Source organism: Scleropages formosus, chromosome 14 (genome assembly GCF_900964775.1).
Source record: "Scleropages formosus chromosome 14, fSclFor1.1, whole genome shotgun sequence".
In the NCBI taxonomy this organism is placed as follows: Eukaryota; Metazoa; Chordata; class Actinopteri; order Osteoglossiformes; family Osteoglossidae; genus Scleropages; species Scleropages formosus.
In genome coordinates, this window is record NC_041819.1 from 20,012,970 (window position 1) to 20,037,958 (window position 24,989).

Here is a 24,989-nt window from a genome sequence, read left to right on the forward strand (position 1 = left end):
AAGTGAACTTGCAACAATCGCCTTTTATGCTGAAAGTAAATTCCGACGAGAATAATGCTGCAAACAGCTGCGTCGCTTGGGGACACCAGGGACCTTGTGTTTCCTTTGATGTAAATGGCTCGCCGTAATTACGCCGTGAACTTCTCTCATAATTACAGAGGGGGGAGAGTCTGAAGTTTGCCAGGCCCTTCAGCTTCACCCAAAAATAAGTTTTGAGCTGTGTTTAGGGACTTCCATTTCTATATCCCTGCTAGCTTTAGTGTTGCCTTATTATGATCTATAAATAGCAGCGAAGAGGGAGTCATGGCTATTAATAGAAAGACGAGCAGGAGGCTTCTTGGTTAAAGCTGCCACCTTGGACGCAATGGACTTGGGCTCGAATCTCTGCTCCTGCTGTAGTACCCTTGAACGAGGTGCTTAGCCTAAACTGACAAAAAAAACAATAAGGACGACCTTGATATGAATGAGAACACCCAGCTGTATGAATCTAAACAATTCTAAGGTTATCTAGCATTGTATGTTTCCCTAGGCAACATTGGCTAAATAATGATGAATAATTAAATTTTTTGTCTTTATATTAAGCTACATTTCCAGAAAAGAGCATGTTCAGGATACCATGTGTAGTGGTTAGCCCTGCTGTCGTGGAGTCGAAGGACCTCTAGGTTCAGGTACACCATTACATTTATTTGTTCAGCTGATGCTTTTCTGTACCGTCTGAGATCGGTTACAGACTGGGAGCGGCGGCAGCAGTAATGCGGTCGCTGTACCGGACTGTAGTGGTGAAGGGGGAGCTGAGCCATAAGGCGAAGCTCTCTATTTACCGGTCGATCTACATCCCTACCCTCACCTACGGTCACGAACTCTGGGTAATGACCGAAAGAATAAGATCGCGGATACAAGCGGCCGAAATGAGTTTTCTCCGCAGGGGGTTGGGACTCGCTCTCCGTGACGGGGTGAGGAGCTCGGACATCCGGGAGGAACTCGGAGTAGAGCCGCTACTCCTTCGCATTGAGAGGAGCCAGTTGAGGTGGTTCGGGCATCTGATAAGGATGCCCCCCGGGCGCCTCCTTTTGGGGGTATACGAGGCACGGCCAACTGGGACGAGGCCCCGAGGGATTATATCGCCCAGTTGGCCTGGGATCTCCCAGATTGAGCTGGAGGAAGTTGCGGGGGGCCAGGGGCGGCTGGGCCTCTCTGCTCTCTCTGCTGCCACCACAACCCTTTTAGGGCAAGCGGGATAGAAGATGGATGGAACTTACAATATTAAGGTACTTAGAACTATTTACCCATTTATACAGCTGGCTAATTTTTTCTTTTCCGGAACAATTTGAGGTCAAGTACCTTACTCGGTGACACTACAGTAGGAATTGAACCGCTGACCTCTGGGTCTAAAGGCAGTAGTTCTAACCACTACGCTACTAGCTGCCCTAACTACCACATCCTGCTGCTGTTCTGTTGTATAAATGGGTAAATCGTTGTAACGGACTTAGCGTTGTTGTAAGTCATGAATGCGTACGTGCATATAAAGCTAGAAGTGTGAAGGTGCTCTGAGGCAGGACTTTGTTCCCAGGTGATTCAGGCTGCGTGGAGCCCGATGACCGCGGTATGCTGTTGCGACGGTGCCTCTCGTTGTGGTAAAAGCTTCAACGTGGCTGTTGGTCGCCGTGAACCTCGGTTTCCTGTTTTGTGAGTCTCGGCTACACGTTAGTCAAACGAGGCCCCGTCGTAAACTCGACATGGGCTTTGCGAGACACTAAATTGACAGGCGGTGGCACAGTGAAGAGAGCTGTTCTCGTGCTCTGGGAAGATCTGGGTTTGAATCCCACATCCTGCTACTAATGTACTAATGATTGTGGTGCCGGAAACCGATACAGTAAAAATGACTGTATACGCCTTCGTAGCCGTGCTGTAGAATCAGTCGGAAGTGATTATTGGGTCGCTGGAGTCGGAGTCTGGAAAAATACTTTGACTAAATGTACCGTACATGCCGGCGTATAAGTTGACCCCCAAAAATTCGAGGTGTAATGCAGGTTTGGGCCTGCGTTCCCCCGATAAGTCGACCCCCAAAATAACGCGCAGCTTTTGGGCAGCGCTGTGGAGTCGGCGTCACGGAGTCGGAAGCAATAATCGGGCTGCTGGGGTCGGAGTCGAAGGTTTTGTGTACCGACTCCATCGCCGCGTTATAGAAAGGTCAGTAATCGTGCAGTAAAACAAACCTAACGCTATAAATTGCTGCAGACAGTGTATGTAGTTTAAATACACACACACTGGCTGAAACCGCTTGTCCCGAGCGCGGTCGTGGCGAGCTGGAGCCTAACCCGGCAACACGGGGCGCAGGGCTGGAGGGGGAGGGGACACACCTAGGATGGGATGCCAGTCTGTCACAAGGATCCCCGAACAGGACTCGAACCCCAAACCCACCAGAGAGCAGGACTTGGCCAGACCTGCTGCCCCCCCTCCACAATTGATTAATAATAATAATAATAATAATAATAATAATCTGTGTGCCTGTGTGAGTTGTTGGACCCCCCTCTCCCCCCATGTGCATATTGGCTTGTCTCTCTTTCCTTTTCTCATGCTCCATCTGGCCCATCTGTCCTAGTTTGCTGGTGGTTGTCTGTCTAGTATTTCCTGTTGTGGGTTTGGTTGGGTGTGGTTTTTTTTTCTCTTCCACTTAAGCCAAAGATCCCCTATAGGAAGCAAAGCGTTTGAAGAAAGCACTTTACGCCCTATAAAACCACACACTCTTACAGTACGACACCTGCACACCATTATGAGAATTACCTTGCATTGAAGTGATCAGATTGAGGGAACGAAGGGCATTTAATAAATCTGATTTTTGGAATCCACGGAGAACGGTCTGTTCTGTTACTGAGGCTAGACCGCGTACGGCGCTGGTACACAGCTTGTGTTCCTCTCGCGAAAAAAGTCGCGAAGGAGTACGTGCAGCCTAAGCAGTTCTTGGCCCACTGCTCTCGAAGGATTTATGTCTTCATTGTGAGGATAAAGTGTTCCGGAATAAGTAAAGATTTCGGAATGGCGGCGAAACGGCGTTGGCGCTTGAAAGAGGTTGAAGTTCACGATGTTGAGACCTGTAGATGTGTTGAGATTTGTGCCATAACTTGAATTGCATAATATGATAAACTTGTGTGTGACCCGACACAAAAACTGTTAATTTCAGATTGATCTCAGCTGCCGCTTCCGGGTGTTTAATGTCTCCACAATCTCATTGTACCGCTATGAGAAATGATTGCGAGATGTTCCATCTTCTGAAAGTTCACCTTCCGTCGTTTTGTCCGCCGGGCCCCGTGCAGTTTGGTGGGGAGGAGAAGCGGGTGGACAGCAGGACCATCCACGCGGGACGCGGATCGAGCCCCGTCGCGGACGCCTTCCCGCAGCAGAAGTTCTGCGACAACCGCATCGTGTCGTCCAAGGTGAGTTATTACTTCTGAGTCTCTTCTTTCCTTCCCTGGGACAAAGGGTGTCGGATGGCGGTGTAGCCGTCCGTTTCGTTCTCGGTAACTGCTGGTCCGGTACGGGGTCAGGTTCTTATTATGGGCGCGCGAGGCAGGGCTCGCGCGCACACATGCAAGGATGTGCAGAGTAAGGTCCGTTTAGAGTCACTCATTCGCCCGAAACGCATCTTCGGACTGTAGTAGGAAACCCGTGCAAATACAGGGAGAACGTGCAAACTGCGCGGACCGAGCCGGATCCGAGCCCGCGCTCGAACCCGCCGTCCGGGAGGTAGGAGGCACCGGCGCTACCTGCCGGGCTGCTGCGCCGCCCCCTGTTCCTTCTCTTCATTTAATAAATGGTCTAGATGGGCAGACGAGTATCCACCCCCACCTTATAAAGGTAATTTGTTTGTGGAAAAACCCTTCATAAATTGAGTTGTCATAATTGTCTCAATTTGCCATTAGTGTTAGTGCTCGCAATGTCGTGTTCCCGTGCCCCAAAAATGAACATTTTTGCTAAAATGTCAACAAATTGTACCGAACAGGGCAAAGTTACTTCAGTAGTTAATATTAGAGTAACGCAACGTGACAAAAGCGTCATTAATTACGCCGTAATACTCCGTGGCTGGCTGCCTGCGCTCGTTCAGCTCTTTTGTACCTAATATCTACCAAACAAATGCTCACAAACAAAACGATGTAGTGTTTGTGTATTAATTAAACTTTTGATTAAAAAAAAAAAAAAACCAACAAAATGGCACAGTAAAAACAAAAGAAATCGATGGACGGATCAATGGACGTCGGGCCTGACTGTGCGGTTCCGCGCGGGTTCGATCCCTTCTCCCTGTTTGCGTGGGTTTCCTACCGCAGTCCAAAGACTTATGTTTCAGTTTAATAGATGACTCTAAATTGCTGTTCGTTCGTTCGTTCCATAGCTCTGCTGTATAAATCTGCCGATGACTGGAGTTAAGCGCAGCGTATCTCGCATTCTGTCACCATGGATGAAGGTGTCAGCTGAACTCTAGTTAATAATCAATGTATCTTGCGTCGTCGGAAAGTATCTGCTCGATTAATAAATGCCTTGCGCTGCTCGGCTGTCGGGAGGGACGTGAAATCCAAACGTCTTCGTAAACGCGAGGTGGTGCCCCGTGAGCCGAAGCTGGGGCGTAGTCAAATTCTCGTAACTCAAACGGGCGTATTTCAGGGTGTCCCTGTAACTTTTGATTACCGTTTAATCGCTCTCGACCTTCATTCGCGCTCGTCGGCGCTCTGTGTGCGTCACACCCTGGTCATCTCCGTCCTCTGCTGAACGTACAGCTGCTCCGGTTCTTCTTTCAGCTGCTGCACTCTCTGGTGCGCCATCCACATCCCCTGAATAGAACTCTGTTCGTCATTATTGTCATTACCGTAGTTCTCACAGTGCATCTGCGGTGCACTTACATTTACATTATTCACTTAGCACATGCTTTTCTCCAAGCAACTTCCAATGAACTCTGTGTAGTGTTACGAGCCGACACACCTTATTCACCGCGGTGACTTACACTGCTAGATACACTACTTACAATGGGTCACTCATCCATATATCAGTGGAACACACTGTCATTCACACACTATGGGGGAACCTGAACAGCATGTCTTTGGAGTGTGGGAGGAAACCAGAGCACCCGAAGACTTATTCTGCTAGATACACTACTTGCAATAGGTCACTCATCCATACATCAGTGAAACACACTCTCTGTGTCATTCACACACTCGCTTGATTCAGTCGGAATGAGCGCAATCGGAAGCCCCCCCGATTAATGAGAATAAGGGAAGTTCGTTGTCATTGTGTGTTGCCACGCAAACAAAAGCACACTTTACATCTGTGCCTATTAATATTCTACCATGTTTACAGTAATTGTGCTGCAAAATCTTGGCGCCAAGCGCCGCTGCGCAAAGCGGGTCTCCTTAATGTTGCAATAACAATGTTGAGAGTCGACAGTTTCCATGGAAATGATGGAAATGAGACGAATGCTTTGATATTTATTATCATAAACAAAATTACCACATGAACACAAGGTTAATGTACCTGTATATAGTTATTAAGCGGTGATCTGTTGTGTCCATTTAGTGGTATTTTGTGGATTTTAACGAATGTGGTCTAGGACTAGGCGAGTGACTTTAGTTCAGATGCTTAAGTCTTCCTCTTATCAGTCATCTTTGAATTATTCATTGTACTTTTGAGTGGGGTCCGTGACTCAAAAGGATATCAAGATGCACGTAGGCTGCCGTGAGAATCCGTTATATTTTAAAACGTTGAATATTGTATAAAATACTAAGTGTTTTTTCTTCCCTATCGCGGACACGGAGGAGCCCGAGCCAAGTGCATTTTGCGCCCTTGCCGTGTAGTCCTGACCCTCAGTAATTCCCCATCCCGCAGCTCTCTGCTTCGCTCTCTCGCACTCCAGTTTCCATTTTCTTCTCTTGTCTCTCGGCTCCATTCCTCCCACCTTCATCTCCATCCCTCGCTCCAGCGTTCCCTCGTCTCCGTGTCGGGATGCGTTGGAATTGGCGGTAACGTGCGGATGGATTGGCCGATAGCTCCGTTCCCCCGATCCGCCTCCGCTCCTGCCAAGAGGCGTTGTGTGGATGAGCGATCTTGGGTGGGAATTAGTTTTATCGCGTTGCCGTGGCTCCCATCTCGCGTCGCCCGATCGATGGCTCTACAGTGTGACAGTGTAACTGCGTTTTAATTACCCTCGCATCCAGTCCCCCATCCAGAATCTCATGGCTTGCGTCAAGCCCGTACTTGAGCTCTTACTGCAGCATTTGCATGTCTTCCTGCATCTGCCTTCGGTCGTGCCCCTCCCCCTTCTCTGCGATGAACCAGTCCTTTCTCTTGGTGTGTCAATCTGCCATTTATCGCTATGACTGCCCCCATTCTTCCCCAGTGCCCTTTGCTTTGTGTCTTATGACTGTCTCCATTCTTCCCGTGCTCTCCTTAGCCCTCTTTGCAGCGATAGTCTCATCATTTCCCGCAACCCCAACAGACAAAGACTGAGGTTAGACCGTGGTCATGATCTTGGTAAGGCTAACGCATCAACCGCCCACCTTATAATTATTACTTATGGGTTCCTATCCTCGGAGTGGTGTATTCGTTCTCTTGTCATGCTCATCTGGAGTTACCTGCTCTACGGTGTTGGAAGGCTTATGGAGATGAGTGTTCCTACAGCTAGCGTGGTATCAGCAGTCATGAAAAATTTGAATGGTCTGCTCAGAAGTCAGGTGGTATTTAATAATACTGAACCTTTTGGAATATATACTTGGTAATATCATAGTATCGGTACAACTTGGAGCAAGTGCTGATGGGAGCGCTCATTGGTATCTTTTGCAGCATCAGTGACCGGTCCTTGTTCTTTGAAGAGCTCACACGGTGTCCCCTCACCTCTTGGTATCTGGCCACCCCCCTCTTGACAGCGGCATCGATCACCCCATTCAGACACGTGCTGAGCTGGTTGACGTTGCTGTGCGGCGGCTGGTGCTGGTACTGGCCGATCAGAGACTGGCGTGGTATCGGCAGTCAAGAAAAACTTGAATGGTCTGCTCAGAAGTTGATAACGCATCTGGAATTAATGAGATGAGTCGGTAATCCGAGTCTATTGAATACCTGGAAATCAGTCCCGGTGTTCTCCTTGGTCAGAGGTCAGCCACGTTCGTTCCACCTGGCTTCATGTTGTAGACTAGCCAGGATACGTGGAGAAGGTGCAGCCTCTTCTCTAGATCCAACCTGCCAGTGGGTTGGAATCCACTTCCTGAGAGAACGGTGACTGCTACCCATTCTCACAGCTTCCTGTTCTTTCTTTGCAGTACACAATCTGGAACTTTCTACCCAAGAATCTGTTCGAACAGTTTAGAAGAATTGCCAACTTTTACTTCCTCATCATCTTCCTGGTCCAGGTGAGTACACCACTGAGGTGTCTAACAAGCTTATTTCACTTGGTGTCTCAGCATCTGCTGATGCTGAAGAGACGCGAACACAACGGACGCGCTGTTCTGCCTCGTTGGTACGATAAAAAGCGGTTGTTGCCGTTCCTGACGGGTGTGAGGATGCGCCGAAGCGATGATGCTGCTCGAAATGTGCAACAACCCCCTCGCAGTTCTGTCCTCTGCCTCTTCATGGCTAAAAACAGCAGCTCAGCTGAAACACGCATCTCCGTTTGTCCTCAGAAAAGCACATTGGAAAAAAAAAAGAAAAAAAAAAAGTTGTGTGTCACAGGTTTCACATGTGCTTTGTGTTAGTGGTGCTTATTTTTGAAGGGAGCGGAAATGCTGCGGGGGTTTAGCGGAACAGGTTTGAAATTCACAGATGCGGCAGTCGTTCTCAGTTCGTAGACCGGCTGTGTACCGTAGTATTTACAGTAAGAGCATCTTCGTAATCAGGGCTTCTTAACCTGGAGTCCATGGGCTACATTTCAGTGGTCTGTGACCTCAGATGGGAAAAAAAATTACATCTTAATTTCAAGTGGCGTTTAGTGAAAATAAAGCATTTCCTTCAATTATGAATGTTTGTTTTTTTTTTCTTAATATTTCGATAACTATCGCAATGTAATTGCTTTCCTTTGTAATTTTATGTGTTTTATTTAATGCATTTAAATGTATTACTCTGACAAGGGGAGCGCAGCCTTCACCAGGTTGCTAAAGGGGTTCATGGCATGGAAATGATTAAGAAGCTGTGTTCAGCTGGTAGCGTAGTGGTTAGAGCTACTGCCTTTGGATCTAATGGTTGTAGGTTTGATTCCCCACCTCTGGCTCTAGTACCCTTGAGCAAGGTACTTACCCTAAATTGCTCCAGTAAAATTACCCCGCCGCATAAATGGGTAAATAATTGTATCCTTAACATGGTAAGCTGCTTTAGAGAAAAGCATCAGCCAAATAAATCAATATGTGTGAACGTGATATTATTTAAAGGGAGTTTGAAACTTCTACTACAGGAGGAAAAATTCCCTCGTACACATAAGACGTGTGTGTGTTCCTTTTGCTAGCAGTACTTTTCATATTTTTTTTTTTTTTTTTTTTTTTTTATCTGGCCAGGCCCATAGGGCTTTAACCCTCCACTAATTTGGGATTCCTCATGGGTGCCTCTTGTCTCACACGTCATGGCACAACATCCTGTTACCACGGGACACAGCGGCCGATCACTGACATACACACTTTCATCCGCAGTGCTCTACATTCCGGCTTCCACGTACCACTTCGAGGAAGCGCAATTGGACACATGTAATTCTCCTGGCAATTTCTGGCCACCCCAGATTGGGATAGGTTTGTGCCCCACTCGCCCTCCTTCCCAGACAGCGGCCGCGGCATCGTCGTATCGACCCCAGCAGCCCACTGCAGCTCTGGAAGTGCCGGGATTAGTCACTTACAGTTAGTATGTTTATTTTTTTAAAGGAAACCGGAGTGCTGGGAAATGGGGAAGTGGGTGGAGGGGCTGGCACAGATTCGCAGGGAGGTGGAGGAGGCTGCCTGTTGCGCCCTTTCTATAGGCGGTTTCCCGTGGGATGGCCTAAAAACGTGAGTCAGCACTGGCGTCCTCCCTCGCACGCTCCCTCGCTTGGGCATCCTTCGTCCTCCTCCGTGGAGTGTTGCGGGAAGGGGGCACGGGGTCCGTGCGATTCGCTGTCCTCAGCGTTTTCCAGCAGCCTCCCATCTTTAATCAGAGACGGCGTGGGCCAGCTCCCTCCTGATGAGTCTTTGTCAATTTATTAAATCTACGAGCATCTCCTGCTGCGCTTCTCAGCCTCGTGTGTGTGCGTGTGGCGTCGTGTCCTTGTTCTTGTTGGCCCGAGTGCAGTTAATGTAAGGAAAACGTTAAAAAAAACTTCCTGTCTGCATACAGTGGCCTCCCACGAATCCACCCTGACAACTCGCTCACCAGCATTGGGGAAGCGATGATGAATATGGCACACAATGAACTGTTTTTCACTAACTGTATTTCCACCGGGCACTTGGGTGGAGCAAGAGGATGTGGGTTTGAGCCCCACTCAGTTTGCGTGGAGTTCTCTCCATGTCTGCGTGGGTTGCCTCTGGGAGCTCTGGTTTCCTCCCACAGTTCCATGACATGGGGTTCAGGCATGTTGGTGACTTTAAACTGCCTTAACTCTGTGAAAAGTTTATTTAAATTGGAAGGATAGATGGAGATATTTCTGTTGTCTTTAACAGTGTTTGCATTCAAATGTCTTTTTGGGGTTACAGTTGGCTGTCTTTTTTTTTTTTTTTTTTAAAAATTATAAAGCTTGGCAGCTTTGTCGAATGGAGATTTGCATTGCATATCGCATTGTGTGTTTATGAATAGGCAGGTGATATCGTGGAGAGAGAGCTGTCCCTTTGCAATCAAGTGACTAAGGTTCCTATTTCCTAGTGCATTACCCTGAAGATAGGCGCTTACCTTGAATTGTCCCAGTAAAACCACATGTATAAGTGTCTATAAATAGCAGTTGTAGGTAGAAACATTGTAAGTCATTTTGGAGAAAAGAATCAGCTAAATTTATTATTATTAACAATAAATTGCATACTTTTGTACCACCTTAGGCACAGACACAACATCGCCGTTATTTGAAACCGGTCTGGCTCTGTTTCCATGTCGACCGTATACATTTTATACAGTTGTTACAACTCCAGTACCACAAAAGTTGGGACGGTATGGAAAATGCTCAGAAAAACAAAAAGGAGTGATTTGTAAATTGACTTGTATTCAGACAAAAACAGTGTAAAGGCGAGGTATTTCATCGTGCATTGTGAAGCGCAAACCACGGCAGCTGAAGACCTTTTATAATGAATGGATGGGGGGAAATTTCACTTGCCAAACTTAACCAACTGGTGTCTTCAGTGCTCAACCGCTTAATAAGTGTTATGAAAAGACATGGTGATGTCACGCAGTGGTAAACACTTGACCGTCCCAACTTTTCTGGAATGTGTTGCAGGCATCGGTTTCAGAATAAACGCATATCTTCAAAAATAAAAATAATGCTGTCGATTTAGGTAAAACCTAGGTAAATACCTTGTCTTTGAATACAAGTTGAAGTAAATCTACGAATCATTATTTTTTTGTTTTACTAGCATTTTTCATATCGTCCCGACTTTTTGGAATTGGGTTTGTACATACCGGACTTCTGGAGGGGAAAAACGGTGCGGATTAATCTGTCCGGCACCAGTCTCGGAGTTCGCGAATTCAGAGCTGCGTGAACTTTGCTCACGACTCGGTGCTCCATTTGAAATTGCTTTATGTAATTTAGGCTGATGAAAACGTAACAGTTGATTTTTTTGTTTAAATGAATAATAAACGAGTTAGACAGCTGAGCAATCCGTTTCTGTTCATGCTTTTTTGCAGAAGAGGGATTTTGGAAGGACACTGAGTCAAGCGAAATGAAATCAGGAATCTGTTCGCTCCAAGCGAGCTCATTATGTCTCACTTTTGACTCTTGTAACCGACCATCAAGCCTCCTCTCGGTCGGTGAGACCTCGATCTTTGGTGACCCAGAACCTCCAGGCCCGTCTTGGCCAATGAGAGATCCTGGCGGGCCCTAGGGGCTCCCCACATAGCCTTGGGTTACTCCTTTGCATACCCGAGTCTTTGCCTCGCTAAAAATCGCCCTGGAGAGGAACGGCAAAGAGTTCATGCTATTTTCGGAGGCTCTTTTGCCACCGATGACAAAGACGGATGAATCTTGCGGGTTCTGTGTTTGGCCGGCGCTCTGGAAGCGGGTGATATGAAGCCCGTTGTGATGTCAGTTCCTCGTCGCCCTCCGAGTCGCTGTCTCGCTCGTCAGCGAATCGTTGTCTCGGTTGATTAGTTGGTTGGTGTGCGATTGTGTGGATTCTCGATGTCTGGGAAAAGGGGTGAAGGGTTTTCCAACTTATTTTTTCAGTGTCAGCCTGTTTATTAAAAGAAAAAAAGAAAAAAAGCTAATGAAAATATTTACTGCACAAGGAAGGTGGTCCTATTTGTCAGAGAGCTCTTTCACATCTACTACAAGTATGGAGTAAGAGGCCGCCTGGTACCCCTCCGGTACAAATCTCCATGCTGGAGCGCACAGAGATCAGGCTTTATGGATTAGACAAGAGCACTGCTCACGTCACAGACCTTGCACTGGAAGATGGAGATTACCTGCCTGTGGAATAGGCGCTCTCCGGGGCAGAAGATGGGTCCGATGTCGAGCCCGTGCTGTAATGGAATATGGCTGTGCTGAAGACGCGCTTTATTAGCCCCTCCCAGACACCCCCCTGACTCACACAATCACACATGGTGTTTGTGTTTGGAGGTGGTCTATAAAACTTTAATTCTTTGTCTTTGCCGTTAGTTTTGTGGCGTCAACGCAACACACTTTGTTACTTCTTCATATTGGCTTCTCGTGTTACAAATGGTCCAGTAATGCATTTTCCATGATAAATATTTTCCCAGTTTTAGTAATCTTTTATTTATACATCTAATATTTACATTTATTCATTTAGCAGGCACTTTTCCCTAAAGCGACATACATCTCGTAGAAAATGCAATGCGTTCATTACGTTAGCGGGAAGAGACAGTTGGATGTGAACCAATGTTCATGACGCGAGTGGCTGCATAAAACTTTATCCCAATATCCACGATTCCTGATCACCTTCCTATTAATATTTTTTTTTTTTCTTTTGGAAATGGATGTAAACATTTGTGACATTGCAGGACTTAGTGACTTAGTGATTTGTGACTTATCGGATAAACCTTTACGCAGCTATTAATTCGATTTTTCACCGGTCTATTTTCGAGTGTCGAGCGAAAGCAACCTGCATTTCCGTACACGCTGCATATAACATACCGAATATAATTCCGAATACACCAAAAATAAACTGCCTTTTTACAGAATCTATGCATAAATTGAGGCGTGCCTGCATTATTATGCATTTTTATTGTGGCATAATGGTAAAAGGTGGATTTTTCTGGGCCCGGTTGTCTTTGTAAGGTGAAGGGCCAGAGTTTGTTCCACCTGGCCTTGGAGATCTCCGGCTTGATTTTCATACCTGTCTGTCCTTCCTCACAGGTGATAGTGGACACACCCACCAGCCCAGTCACCAGTGGTTTGCCCTTGTTTTTTGTCATCACAGTGACCGCTATTAAACAGGTGAGAACCCGACCAGTGTCTCTCTCTCTCTCTTTCCCATCCACCCACATCGGTCAGGTCACTCTCCTTCTTTCTGTCTCTTCCTCTACCTGGACCGCAGTTAAGACATTTCACATCTGCATTTAAGAGTTTACCAAAAATCATCTCCTGTCATTGCCGTGCATTGCGACCATCTGTCCTGCCCTGGGTGGGGTAGCTCCCGATTGTCCGAGAAGCTGACTCTGGGCCCCCGGCCCGGGGAGGTAGGATTTCCAAAGGCTGTCCTGCCACTGGGAGCAGGTCAGAGCCTGGAAAGCATTGTTTGGGGATTGATGGTGTGTAACTTGGCAGCGGATCTTTCGGGAGCCTCGATAGGCTGGACTTCCCTCCAGAAATGTGCGGATTTTAGGCTAGGTTCCCGCTGTTCCCAGGGTTCGCAGCAGACTGCAGGGACTTGGGCTGGCCTTTGAAGTCCATCAGACAGTAGGGGAGCGTTTATGGATTATACAGCTGGGGTTTAGGTAGGCTGGGGCCAGCGTTCACTGAAAACACCAACCTCCACATGCACGCACCCAAATGCATATTCTCACCTGTCTCTCCAGGGCTACGAGGACTGGCTACGGCACAAGGCAGACAACGAGGTGAACAAGTACCCCGTCACGGTGTTGGAGGACGGCAAGAGAGTCGGCAAGGAGAGCGAGAAGATTAAGGTACCCGTAATCTACATCTTATTCGGAGGAGAAGTGCCAGCCGGTGACAGTCATTTATAGCGAGGACCTGGACTTAGGCTGGGGGGTGGAGTGGCGCAGCGGGTTTGGCTGGGTCCTGCTCTCTGGCGGGTCTGGGGTTCAAGCCTTGCTGTGGCATCCTGTCCTGGGTGTGTCCCCTCCCCCTCCAGTCTTGCGCCCAGTGTTGCTGGTTTAGGCTACGATTTGCCGTAACCCTGCTTGGGACAAGCTGTGTGTGTGTGTGTGTGTGTGTGTGTGTGTGTGTGTGTGTGTGTGTGTGTGTGTCTCTGTCCCCTGCCCGGAACAGCTGGGCAGATGGCCACAGACCACACAATTTGTACATGTATTTTTTACCAGTGCAAAGCTCTTTTCCATCTGTGACTTTAAGTTGTGCCCATCACTGTTTGGTACATCCTGCTAGGCTTCTGTGACTTGAACCCAGGTTCTCTTTCATTGTCTTTAGGTCCTCTGTCACACTTTTCACAGACAAATAGAGCTATATATGAAAGCATCAAAAATGAAATCCTCCAGAATATGCGTGTTACACGGTGTATGTTTTCCGGACCTTGTGTGGATGCACAGTATCCTGTAAAATGTATGTCATAAAATTTAAAAAAAAAAAAAAAAAAAGAAGAAATCTGGATGGTCTAAAACATTTTGTTTGGTTATGAACTTTGGACTTGTCATTGTAAAATTTTCTTTGGGTTGTGATTTGATGCAACTTAATTACAACAGGGTTTGACAGTATGAATTTCCCCAGTGATGCAGACAAGGATACTTTTGCGTGCGTGCCTAGATTCCTTTCACGACTCCAACCTTGTTGCTCAGGTGGGTGATGTGGTGGAGGTGTTGGAAGATGAGACCTTCCCATGCGACCTCGTCCTGCTGCAGTCCAGCCGAGACGACGACACCTGCTTCGTCACCACGGCCAGCCTGGACGGCGAGTCCAACCACAAGGTACTTCTCGTCCCGTAGCCTATCATCTCGTTGCCTCCCCTGTCCACGTGCTCGCTTCCCCTCCGTACGTCCCGGTCGGATGGCCGCGCGTCTCTGCTGGTTTGTCCCACATAATGACCTGCGTGTGTCATAGAGGAGTGGAAAGAAGGACTTTGAAGACCTAGATCCTAATCTGTGTCTGTCCCTCCTCAGACACACTACACAGTGCCTGACACGGTGAAGGATGTGGAATCACTACACGCAACCATTGAATGTGAACAGCCCCAGCCTGACCTCTACAAGTAAGCTCTGTGTATTTACCTGGGCACTTATCTCCCACTTTGTGAGAACTCGGTGATAACCTATCATTTTTAATGTCTGCTCTCCTTTGGAGCTGCTCGCTTCGCATTATGGCATTGCCGTAGTGCCACCTGCTGTTCAGTCGGGGTTCATTTGCTGCATATCCTGCCTCGAATGACTCGTGAGCTCCTCTGATAAAGCCCTCGGAGAAGTCATGGATCGCTCAGTAAATTTGAGATGGTTGTGATGACCCTTGTTGGTTTCATTAGTAATCGCAGCGAACGTTGTCCTCTCTTGTTCGTGCGCAGGTTCGTGGGCCGCATGCACATCCGCAGGGACGGCCAGGAGACGGCTGTACGGTGAGCAGGCTTGGAGCGCGTGCCCAGCTCCGTCGCTGCCGCTCTCTGCGTGTCCCGCTGCTGCAGTCGCGTAATCAGTTTCGTCCTCCTGCATTATGTTCACATAATTTTTTATGGTGATGCATAACTGAGAGCAAGTCCCCGAGTAAGCCAAGGTGGCTCGCGTCCAGGCGGGTCTCGCGCGGCACTTTGAAAAGGCGTTTGTCACCGAGGCATTTGTAATGGTCTTATAAAAGGCACAACCGCCTCCTCCTCATGAACGCCAGGGAATTGAGGGAAAATTAATTATTGATCTTCTGGTTCCCTTAATATACAGATATTTGGAAGAATTGTGCTTGCGCAAGTGTCTAAGCCGGTGGCGTCGTAGTTGGCGCCGTCACCTTGCACTTAAAGGTCCCAGGTTTGAATCTCTCCTCCTCCTGTTGTACCCTTGATCAAGGTTCTTACCTTGAACCAGACCATTTAAAAAAAAAAAAAAAAAAACTCAGCTGTATGAATTGGTAAATCATTGGAAGTCGTTCTTCATAAGTGTTTTTGGAAAAAAGCTTCAGCTAAATAAGTGAGTCTACAGGTAGTCCTTCAGCTGACTTCCTCCAACAGAGCAAAGAGATGCAGTTCAGGTGGGTTTGTGACGCTAAATTACGCTTTGCGTGTGTGTACGTGGACTGGCGTCCCATCCAGGGTGTACCCCACCTCAGCCTTGTGCCCGTTGCTTCCGGGATAAGCTGTGGGTCACAGCAACCCTGATCAGGACAAGCGGTTATTGAAACTGGATGGATGGAATGTAAGTCCTCCAGTTATACTTATTCCACTTATGATGACTATGCCTTCAACCTCGCATTATTTTTGAGTCCTGACCTTTGGTTGCAACATCTAAGGTTGACCACTTCATCTGCTGTACAATGACATTGGCTGCCTCAAGGCACCATGTTTCCTCACTTATTGACTCAATTGGTGTGTCTGTCAGCGGTTGCGTTTTGTGATTCCTTTTGACCTTTTTTTTTTTTTAAATGGCTACAGAAGTGAGCGAAGAAAAGAAAAAAAACAGAAGGCAGATTTAGAAAGTGAAAATAATAGTGCAGCATGAAAATACATATACTGTACTGCAAAATAACATTAGTGCATGTAAATTGTTTATTATGGTCCATATAAGCACATTTTCGACTTTGAATGGAACCCCATTGTAAGCTGAGGCCCAGGTGTAACTATCTACCGTGTGGGTTCTACCGTATTTTGTTTTGACTGTCTCCACTCCTTGCATTACCTGCAGGTCTTTAGGTCCAGAAAACCTGCTGTTGAAAGGCGCCACTTTGAAAAATACAAAGAAGATATATGGTGAGTCCTATAGCGGTACGCTGTCCGTCAGCAGCGAAGAAAGTGATGTTGTTTAGCCTGAAGCATGCAATGTGTGTTTTGTTCACCAGGAGTGGCTGTTTACACTGGGATGGAGACTAAGATGGCCCTGAACTACCAGGGAAAATCCCAGAAGCGTTCAGTTGTTGAGAAGTAAGGTGGATGAGCATGCAGGGAGGGGGTGAAAGGCTTTTATACTGGGAAGAGATGAAAATCCAAAGATAGGTGTGGGCAGTAGAAGAACTATGGAAAGAGAGGTCAAAGAAGTTCAGAAAGCAAGAAGGAAAAAAAAAAAAAAAAAAAACTTTTTTTGTGAAACTTTTTGTGTTCGTTTTTGAACAAATGGCCTTTTCTGAACAAAGGCAGTGCAGAAAGTAGAACTTCCATAATGTTAAATGGGTCTTTTCTCCGGTGCTGCTCTTCTCTGTAGTTAGATTTATCCTTTCCGTTCAATCCTTTGCTTAAGATCGATCAACGCCTTCCTCATCGTGTACCTGTGCCTGCTGGTGAGCAAGGCTTTCGTGTGCACCACTCTGAAATACGTGTGGCAGAACCAGCACGGCCAGGACGAACCCTGGTACAACCCCAAGACCCAGCAGGAGAGGGACACCAACCTGGTGAGTCCTTGGCACCGTTTTCAGAATGACTTGGAATAAACAATGAAGCTCTGTTCCTTCCAGCAGCAGTTCCGCAGGCTCAACATCTACAACATGATCAATGTCTGCGGTCTTATAGAATGAGTCCCCCCCCCCCCCCCCCCCCCCCCCCTTTTAAAGAATGGTCCACATTTTTGATTTGCACGGCAATGGTCAGAGAGAAACTGAGCCAAGAGAAAGTGCTTTTCATACCATGGTACTTCTAAACAGGCCTAAGTGAATTGGCCTGGGACAGTCCCAAGATCAATATTACTCAAGGAGACGGGAGAAACCAGCCTCACTTTCTTGCGGGCCAGTTTTTTTTTTTTTTTTTTTTTTTTTTTTTTTTTTTAGCGTTTCTTCTGTGAAGAATTTGTGTGGTTTGTTTTTTGCATGTGATTTATACAGATATTAAAGTAGGGTTTATGTGTAGCTTTCACATCATGAATTAACCTTTTTTTTGCTTCAGATGAAAGGGTAATGCCCCATTAGGCAAACAAATGAGTATACTGTACATAATGGCTGCTCAGCTTACAAATGCAGTTGGAACTAGAAGTCTGTTCATAACTCAGTTTGTTCATAAGTCCAAAGTCACAAGAAATAAAAAAGCTTAGCAATACAGATTATCCCCAAGTTATTTACAGGTTGCCTTCCATAGAAGTCTCATGTACTACATATAAGAAAAAATACTTAGCAAAATTTGTTATATCAACTCGTGAGTTACATTAAAAGTGGGGGGAAAAAACTTTAAAGTGGAAAAACCCGTCATCACACAAGCTGGTATTCAATGCCAATAGTAAATAGTAGTATTGGCATAAAAACATGGTCATGTTCAATCCATATCAAGCAGAAATTAAAAAAAATTAATAATTCAGTTTTTGACATGAGGCACCAGTATCTTTTACTGTACATTTGTACAGTATAAAAAAAAACTTACACCATTTCCTGTTTGTCATAGTACCTGAAGATGTTCACGGACTTCCTGTCCTTCATGGTGCTGTTCAACTTCATCATCCCGGTTTCCATGTATGTCACCGTGGAGATGCAGAAGTTCCTAGGCTCCTTCTTCATCACCTGGGACAAAGACTTTTTTGACCCAGAGGTCCAAGAAGGGGCCTTGGTGAACACCTCAGATCTCAATGAGGAGCTCGGCCAAGTGAGTGAAGGAGAGGAGTAGGGTAAAGTGAATGGCAAAGAGGTTCACTTATCATTTGATCTGCATTATACTAAACCTACGAACAGCTTGATAATTCACATTCTTTATGCATTATGACTGCCTTGCTATATGATTTCCTGGATGTAATACGGAATGGTTCGTTAAACTGATTTGATTTTATGCAGGATAATGCAATTATCTCAGGGATTAATTGCCCATTGGTACTATCCAGGTTGAGCAAGTGCTTGTTTCTTGCATCAGTATTTAGTTTATGGCCCATTTTTTGCCTCTAGGTGGAATACATTTTCACAGACAAGACGGGCACCTTAACTGAGAATAACATGGAATTCATAGAGTGCTGCATCGATGGCTTCCAATACAAGAACCACAAATTTCTGACAGAAACAGATGGTCTCTGTGAGACCGATGGGCCCATAACCATCACCCTGAACAAGGCACCAGAGGTGGGTGCTTGGATGATGGATCGGTTTTGACAGTATGCAACAGGTGGCATGGTGGTAAGATTTCAGAACCTGAAACTCTTAAGACAGACCATGCTTTTGAACTCTTGGAAAAGGTACTTCACATGAATATCCAGTGAAATGACTGTCTACCATATCTACCTATATGATCTCAAAGAAAAAGCCCTATTTCTTATTTTCCTTTATGGTTAAAACTGGAGACCCAGCTGCTGATGCTCATGGGTGATTCTTGCTAAGATACTCATTGGTAGTTTAAACCAAACCTAAGGGGGTCTGTTTTAATTTGTAGAATTTTATTCCAGATTAGGCCTTGGATTTGTTCATTTGGCAACTGATGTAGTCTTCCCAATGCTGGTAAAACCACCCTGCGGCAGTTACTGATCATCAGTGGTTTAACCCGAGATTTGCCTCGACAACTGTTGATCGTGACTGCTGTGTGTTTCTCCAGGAGTTGGAGGAACTCTTCTTGCGGGCCCTCTGCCTGTGTCATACGGTGCAGGTGAAGGAGTCCCAGCCAGTGGATGAAATTGATGGCGTGGTCCTGGACCAGGTTGATGGTTTTTCCCCCAGCCCTGAGGATCAGTGTGCCTTCATTGCCTCGTCTCCTGATGAGGTGGCTCTGGTGAAAGGTGCCATGACGTAAGCAGTTTGGGAGAAGTGTGTGTGTGTGTGTGTGTGTGTGTGTGTTTGAGAGAGAAATTTATCTTGCATTACAGTATTGACTGAATATTGTCTTTTCCACTCGTCAGGCATGGCTTCACTTTCATCGGTTCTGATAGTAAAAGCATGAAGATACGGAACAGAGATAACAGAGTTGAAGTGTAAGTTGATATGGAGTTGTTGATTTGTGATCCCCCACCCCCAGGTATTTAATGAACTCAGTGTAATTCTTCCTGAATTCAGCAAAACAGTAAATGAATATAAAATGTATTTTTTTTTTTTTTCCTTCTGTGAGAAATTATTGCTCTCCCCTTGTATTATGTGATTGTATTGCTCTCAGATACGAGCTTCTGCATGTTCTGAATTTTGACCCGGTGCGACGTCGCATGAGCGTCATTGTAAAGTCTGAATCAGGTGAGACGAAACCGTGGCACCTCGACGCTTTCCTCGGGGGTACGGGGATCTCTGCAGCGGTGAGCTGACCGCCTTTCTGCATCTCTCCTCCGATCAGGGGAAGTGCTCCTCTTCTGCAAGGGGGCCGACTCTTCCATCTTCCCTCGGGTGAGAAAGGAGGAAGTGGACAGAATACGGGTTCACGTGGAACGCGATGCAAAGGTTGGCGCTGCCATGCACGCGACAAAGTGCTCCGTCCAATTTGTCCCAGACGTTTCTGGAAATTGTGCTGTAGTCAATTATCTGGCCTCCTTAGCTCACGAACACAGTTGGGACCTGAAGTTTCTCTGCAACTCAATTTGCTCTTAAATCCCAAGTCACTTTTATCGCTAAATAAAAATGAATAGGATGTTAATAATGTAGATGTCCCTAAATGTATTCTCTGAGGTTCTGCAAAAGTCTCAGATGAAGCCAAAGTAAACAGTTTTTCAAAAAAGATGTTTTTTAACATTTTTATTGTCTGAAGCTACATTAAAATTAGAAATGTAGTATAATACACACACACACACACACACACCGGCTGAAACTGCTTATCCCAAGTGGGGTCGCGGTGAACCGGAGCCTAACCCGGTAACACAGGGCGGAAGGATGGAGGGGGAGGGGACGCACCCAGGACGGGACGCCAGTCCATCACAAGGCACCACAAGCGGGACTCGAACCCAGACCCGCCGGAGAACAGGACCTGGCCAAAGCTGCTGCGCCCCCCGAATTAATATGACTGACAATAAAAATACATTTTCTCCATGCTTAATGCAGTTTGTTCTCCGATCCACGCTGACACATGAAAGCAGCGGTAAACACTGTGGAAGCAAGTTGAATTATTCTCCCAAACTCCTATTTTGTCTAAGTGCATTTGTCAGTGTGCAGTTTGACTTCCTTTGGTGAAACATCCACTTACGCAGAGTGCCTAAATGTGTTAATGGGCAAGATAATGAGCGTTCAACGTGTGGCTGTGCAGGAGGGCTACCGGACGCTCTGCGTGGCCTACAAGAGACTCGGCAACGAGGATTTTGCACGGGTGGACGCAGAGCTAAGGGAAGCGCGCCTGTCCCTGCATGACCGGGAGGAAAAGCTCATGGCCGTCTACAACCAAGTGGAGACAGACATGATCCTGATTGGTGCTACAGCTGTCGAGGACAGGTACGTGCGTGTGTGTGTGTGTGTGTGTGTGGGTGTGTGTGTGTGTGTGTGGGGGGTGGGGGGGCTGACAACATGGTGCACTCTGAGGTTCCTCTCTCTCCAGATGGTTGTGCCTTAGGAAGGACAACCTGCCAATTGTGGTTTTTAATTAAAGTGCAGAAGAAAGCATCTGAGACCAGGGCCTGGCTTGTCATACCAATTCCCCAGTGTCCTCTTCAGGAAGTAATGTGTTTTTTTTTTTTTTTTTTTTTTTAAGATTGGCGTGTAAATTATTTAAGCACATTTCATCCTTACTGAATGCTGGCGGCTGAGGCCATCTTTAACCCGCCTGCCTTGGTGCTCGTTTCAAGGGGCAGTTGTGGGCAGTTTGGTTATTTTGACTGCGAACCCTGTGCCAAAGGCTGCAGGACCGGGCGGCCGAGACTATGGAGGCCCTGCAAGGAGCCGGAATGAAGGTGTGGGTGCTCACGGGCGACAAGATGGAGACAGCCAAGTCAACGTGCTACGCCTGCCGCCTCTTCCAGCGTGGCACGGAGCTCCTGGAGCTCACGGTGGGAGCGCTGGGCGAGGGCGAGGGCAAGCGAGAGGAACGTCTGTTGGAACTGCTGCTGGAATACCACAAGAGAGTGGTGCATGACACCCCCCCCAGCAAGACGGGACTCCACAGGTTCGTGTTTCCATGCTTCTGTGTGCCACTGCCTCTGCGCCTCCTTGACTTTGTTCCTACGTGAAGAATGGGGTAAACGGCAAGAAAGTGCAAGTTTTATTCCGTGTCTTGTTGTGAATGAAGTTACGAACGCATACCGTGTGTCTTGATATCCAAAATGTTCTTCATCTGCAGGACCTGGTCTTCACCTGGCCAGGACTATGGTCTCATTGTGGATGGGGCCACGCTGTCTCTGCTGCTCAATGCCTCACCTGATGGAACCGGCAGCCACTACAAGAACTTGTTCCTCAAGATTTGCCAAAGCTGCACCTCTGTGCTCTGCTGTCGGATGGCGCCGCTGCAAAAAGCCCAGGTGATTTGCCTCGGAGATCTGGTTACAGCCATGTATAGTACAATGACACTGATTGCTTGCATATCTGTAGCTACTGCAGAGGTCCATCCTGTTGCGTTTTGCCCCCTTTTGAAACTTTTAAACCTACATTTTTAAAATGGGTGGCACGGCATGTAGCGCTGCTGTCTCTCAGCACCTGGGTGGTACAAGAGAACATGGGTTCGATCCTCGCTCATTGTGTGGAGTTTGCGTGTTCTCTCCGAGTCTGCGTGGGTTTGCGCTGGGTGCTCTGGTTTCCTCCCACACTCCAAAGACATGCTGTTCAGGTTCCCCCATAGTGTGTGTGTGTGTGTGTGTGTGTGTGTGTGTGTGTGTGTGTGTGTGTTCCACTGATGTATGGATCAGTGACCCAGTGTAAGTAGTGTATCTAGCAGTGTAAGTCACCGTGGTGAATAAAGTGTGTGGGCTGGTAACACTACATAGAGTTCATTGGAAGTCACTTTGGAAAAAAGCCTCAGCTAAATAAATAAATGTTAATCCAAACATTTGGCATCTAAAACTTTGTGGTCTGACTGATCCATGCATGCCGAGGGCCTCAGTTCATATTCAAGTGCATTTTTAGATTATTTCACTCCCCCCCCCCACTGAAAGTTCTTCCTCACAGTCTGCTCTGTTCACATAATTCATACAAGAAATATTTCACAGCAAGAAATATTGTATTTTCATACCTCATAGGCATTCTGTTAAGTTGGGTTGGGGAGCAAAAGCAGATTAGCAGAGTCGCACATTTGTTCACACGGACTGACCTGAAGGGGTGCCTTTACCATCCTGTCACTGATTTTCTAATGGAAAACCATAAGATGAATAGTTTTAGTTGAATTCCCCCCCCCCCCCCTTCTTCCTCCACACACTGTAATGGCTATAAAAAGATAGATGTCCATCTGCAGGCTATAACTATACCAGCACAACATACCGCCTGCATCACGAACGTCTTTTGCATTCAAAACATTTTATTTCTGTCAGGGTTACTTATTTACAATGACTTAACATTAACTTTTCTGTGTTTACCCATTCTATCACCATGCTTCTGACACTCCACTTATTTTGCGTATTAAGAAAACTTTAATTGAAATATGCGTTTGTTCACCTTTAGTCAAATTTTGTGTATCGCGGGATTGTGTATGACACTTCCATGGGTTGGTCTGTCAATATTTAATATAAATTTAAATATAAATTATATATAATGTTGTGAAATATGCTGTTTATTTCATGTAAGGTCTACAGTAAGGAGTATCCAACTTTTTTTTTTTTTTTTTTTTTTGGGCCAAGATTTAGTTATATTGGGGAACAAGTTTGAGGTCCATTTATGTAAAAATCATAGTGTGACATAGTTAAATGTCTAAACTGATAAAATATTATTGTACTTTAGGTGCCATGTGGGTTCGAGTGTGTGTCTATAACTGTATCATTCTGTGAGTCAATACATTGTACTGTATTTATGGTTGGTTTAGTAAATATTAATTATTTTCATAGATCTACGGTGTATTTCGCAAATACCCCGTCGGCACTACCTGGGAGTGAGGGACAGAGCAGTTTTTGGCCACCTAAACTGAAATGTTTGAAAGTGGTGTTTTAACAAGTCACCAGTTTGCCTGAGCTTTCTCCTCCACGCTTCTTCCCGTCCAGATTGTGAGGATGGTGAAGAGCTCCAAAGGCAGCCCGATCACGCTGTCGGTCGGAGACGGGGCCAACGATGTGAGCATGATCCTGGAAGCCCATGTGGGCATCGGTAAGCTAAAAAGTGATCACACTGGGTACAACAGCAGGACCTTAGTAGTGCCTGCACGATTTCCCAACATCATTCTGTTTAAACATGTCAGCAAAAGCCCCAGTCCGAGCACAGGTGTTTTCCTTGACTGTCTGTTGGACCCGGTCTTGTGCGGCGGATGCTCTAATGCAGGCATTAAGGGAAAGGAGGGGAGGCAGGCGGTACGGAACAGCGACTATGCCATCCCCAAGCTGAAACATCTGAAGAAGCTGCTGCTGGTCCATGGGCATCTGTACTATGTGCGCATCGCCCACCTGGTGCAGTACTTCTTCTACAAGGTAGGACAGGGACTTGCTCCTGTGATGCATCTCTTCATTAGGGAGCTCTAGTTGAATCGGCCCACGCGAAAAATACCACGGCTCTATTTTAACGTACGGCTGAAGGCCTGTTTCTCATTGAGTTTGACATTTTGAATAAAGCTTTTTCTTTTTTTTTTGGTCCCAGGAGTAATCTCTTAAAACACAGTCCACGGACTCGTGACATTAGAGTTCGGTTGCTGGAATTTTAACTTGTCCTGGACTAAATACTTCTGTGGTAATTAATAAAGCAACCAAATTTTTCAGTAATGTGTCAAGTGTGTGATTTATTTTCTGGCACTGCTGATAATATATTGTTGCATCAGTTCTGTCAGCCTGTAATTAAATAAATATAGGCAGAGTCGTGCATTATTTGAAGGACAAAAAAAAAAATTTTTTTTTTTTCCCTCCCCCTTCTAGAATCTTTGCTTTATCTTACCTCAGTTCCTGTACCAGTTCTACTGTGGATATTCCCAGCTGGTAAGTATGGGATGGAGGGTCTGTCCAGTGGTTTAGGTACTTCCTTGCGCATTGAGTTGAACCTCCCTACCCTGGTTGCCCTCCCCTTTCTCCCAAACTGAACTGAATGCTTTATCCATCACTTGTAGTTACACAGTGTTTGTGGTGTGTTTTACCACAGTTGTAACAATGCACACCCCTGTATACTATAGAACTGCAGAAACAGTTTCTCTTCAAGCAGAGCTCTGCATATGTTCTTCAGTTTGGACAGTCTAACAGATGTTTGTACGTTAAATAGAATGCATTAGTTTCTAGAATATGTGTGCATGTACGTGCGTCTGTGTGTTTGTGCTTTTGCATGCTAGTGAGTTCCTTTCCTCGTGTCATTTAACCCGCCGTTGCCCCCGATACCCCTCCCCCCCGGGCAGCCCCTCTACGACGCAGCCTATTTGACGATGTACAACATCTGCTTCACCTCCATGCCCATCCTGGCCTACAGCCTGTTTGAGCAGCACATAAGCATCGACACCCTTCTCGACCACGCTGCTTTATACAGGTGAGGACCAGTGCCTTCCGGGACTAGTTACCGGTAGGTGCTAGTAGTTTGCGATGACTTTTACCTTTTGTACAGCACCTTGCTT

At 46.4% G+C, this 24,989-nt stretch overlaps 1 protein-coding gene across 8 annotated transcripts in view; it reads left to right on the forward strand.

Annotated features, from left to right (window-relative positions):
- Positions 1-24,989, forward strand: part of LOC108928973 (phospholipid-transporting ATPase IG-like) — a 45,348-nt gene that overhangs the window by 10,871 nt on the left and 9,488 nt on the right. For all 8 annotated transcript variants that reach the window (XM_018743209.2, XM_018743210.2, XM_018743205.2 and 5 more), the window contains exons 2-24: positions 3,315-3,434; positions 7,299-7,388; positions 12,506-12,586; positions 13,168-13,275; positions 14,122-14,250; positions 14,443-14,531; positions 14,838-14,888; positions 16,159-16,223; positions 16,313-16,394; positions 16,708-16,858; positions 17,835-18,032; positions 18,326-18,496; positions 18,963-19,153; positions 19,264-19,335; positions 19,515-19,588; positions 19,686-19,789; positions 20,586-20,767; positions 21,168-21,434; positions 21,609-21,786; positions 23,452-23,554; positions 23,726-23,871; positions 24,310-24,369; positions 24,777-24,904. In XM_018743209.2, the coding sequence (XP_018598725.1) occupies positions 3,315-3,434; positions 7,299-7,388; positions 12,506-12,586; positions 13,168-13,275; positions 14,122-14,250; positions 14,443-14,531; positions 14,838-14,888; positions 16,159-16,223; positions 16,313-16,394; positions 16,708-16,858; positions 17,835-18,032; positions 18,326-18,496; positions 18,963-19,153; positions 19,264-19,335; positions 19,515-19,588; positions 19,686-19,789; positions 20,586-20,767; positions 21,168-21,434; positions 21,609-21,786; positions 23,452-23,554; positions 23,726-23,871; positions 24,310-24,369; positions 24,777-24,904 (2,840 nt within the window). The remainder of the gene's footprint in view (positions 1-3,314; positions 3,435-7,298; positions 7,389-12,505; positions 12,587-13,167; positions 13,276-14,121; positions 14,251-14,442; positions 14,532-14,837; positions 14,889-16,158; positions 16,224-16,312; positions 16,395-16,707; positions 16,859-17,834; positions 18,033-18,325; positions 18,497-18,962; positions 19,154-19,263; positions 19,336-19,514; positions 19,589-19,685; positions 19,790-20,585; positions 20,768-21,167; positions 21,435-21,608; positions 21,787-23,451; positions 23,555-23,725; positions 23,872-24,309; positions 24,370-24,776; positions 24,905-24,989) is intronic.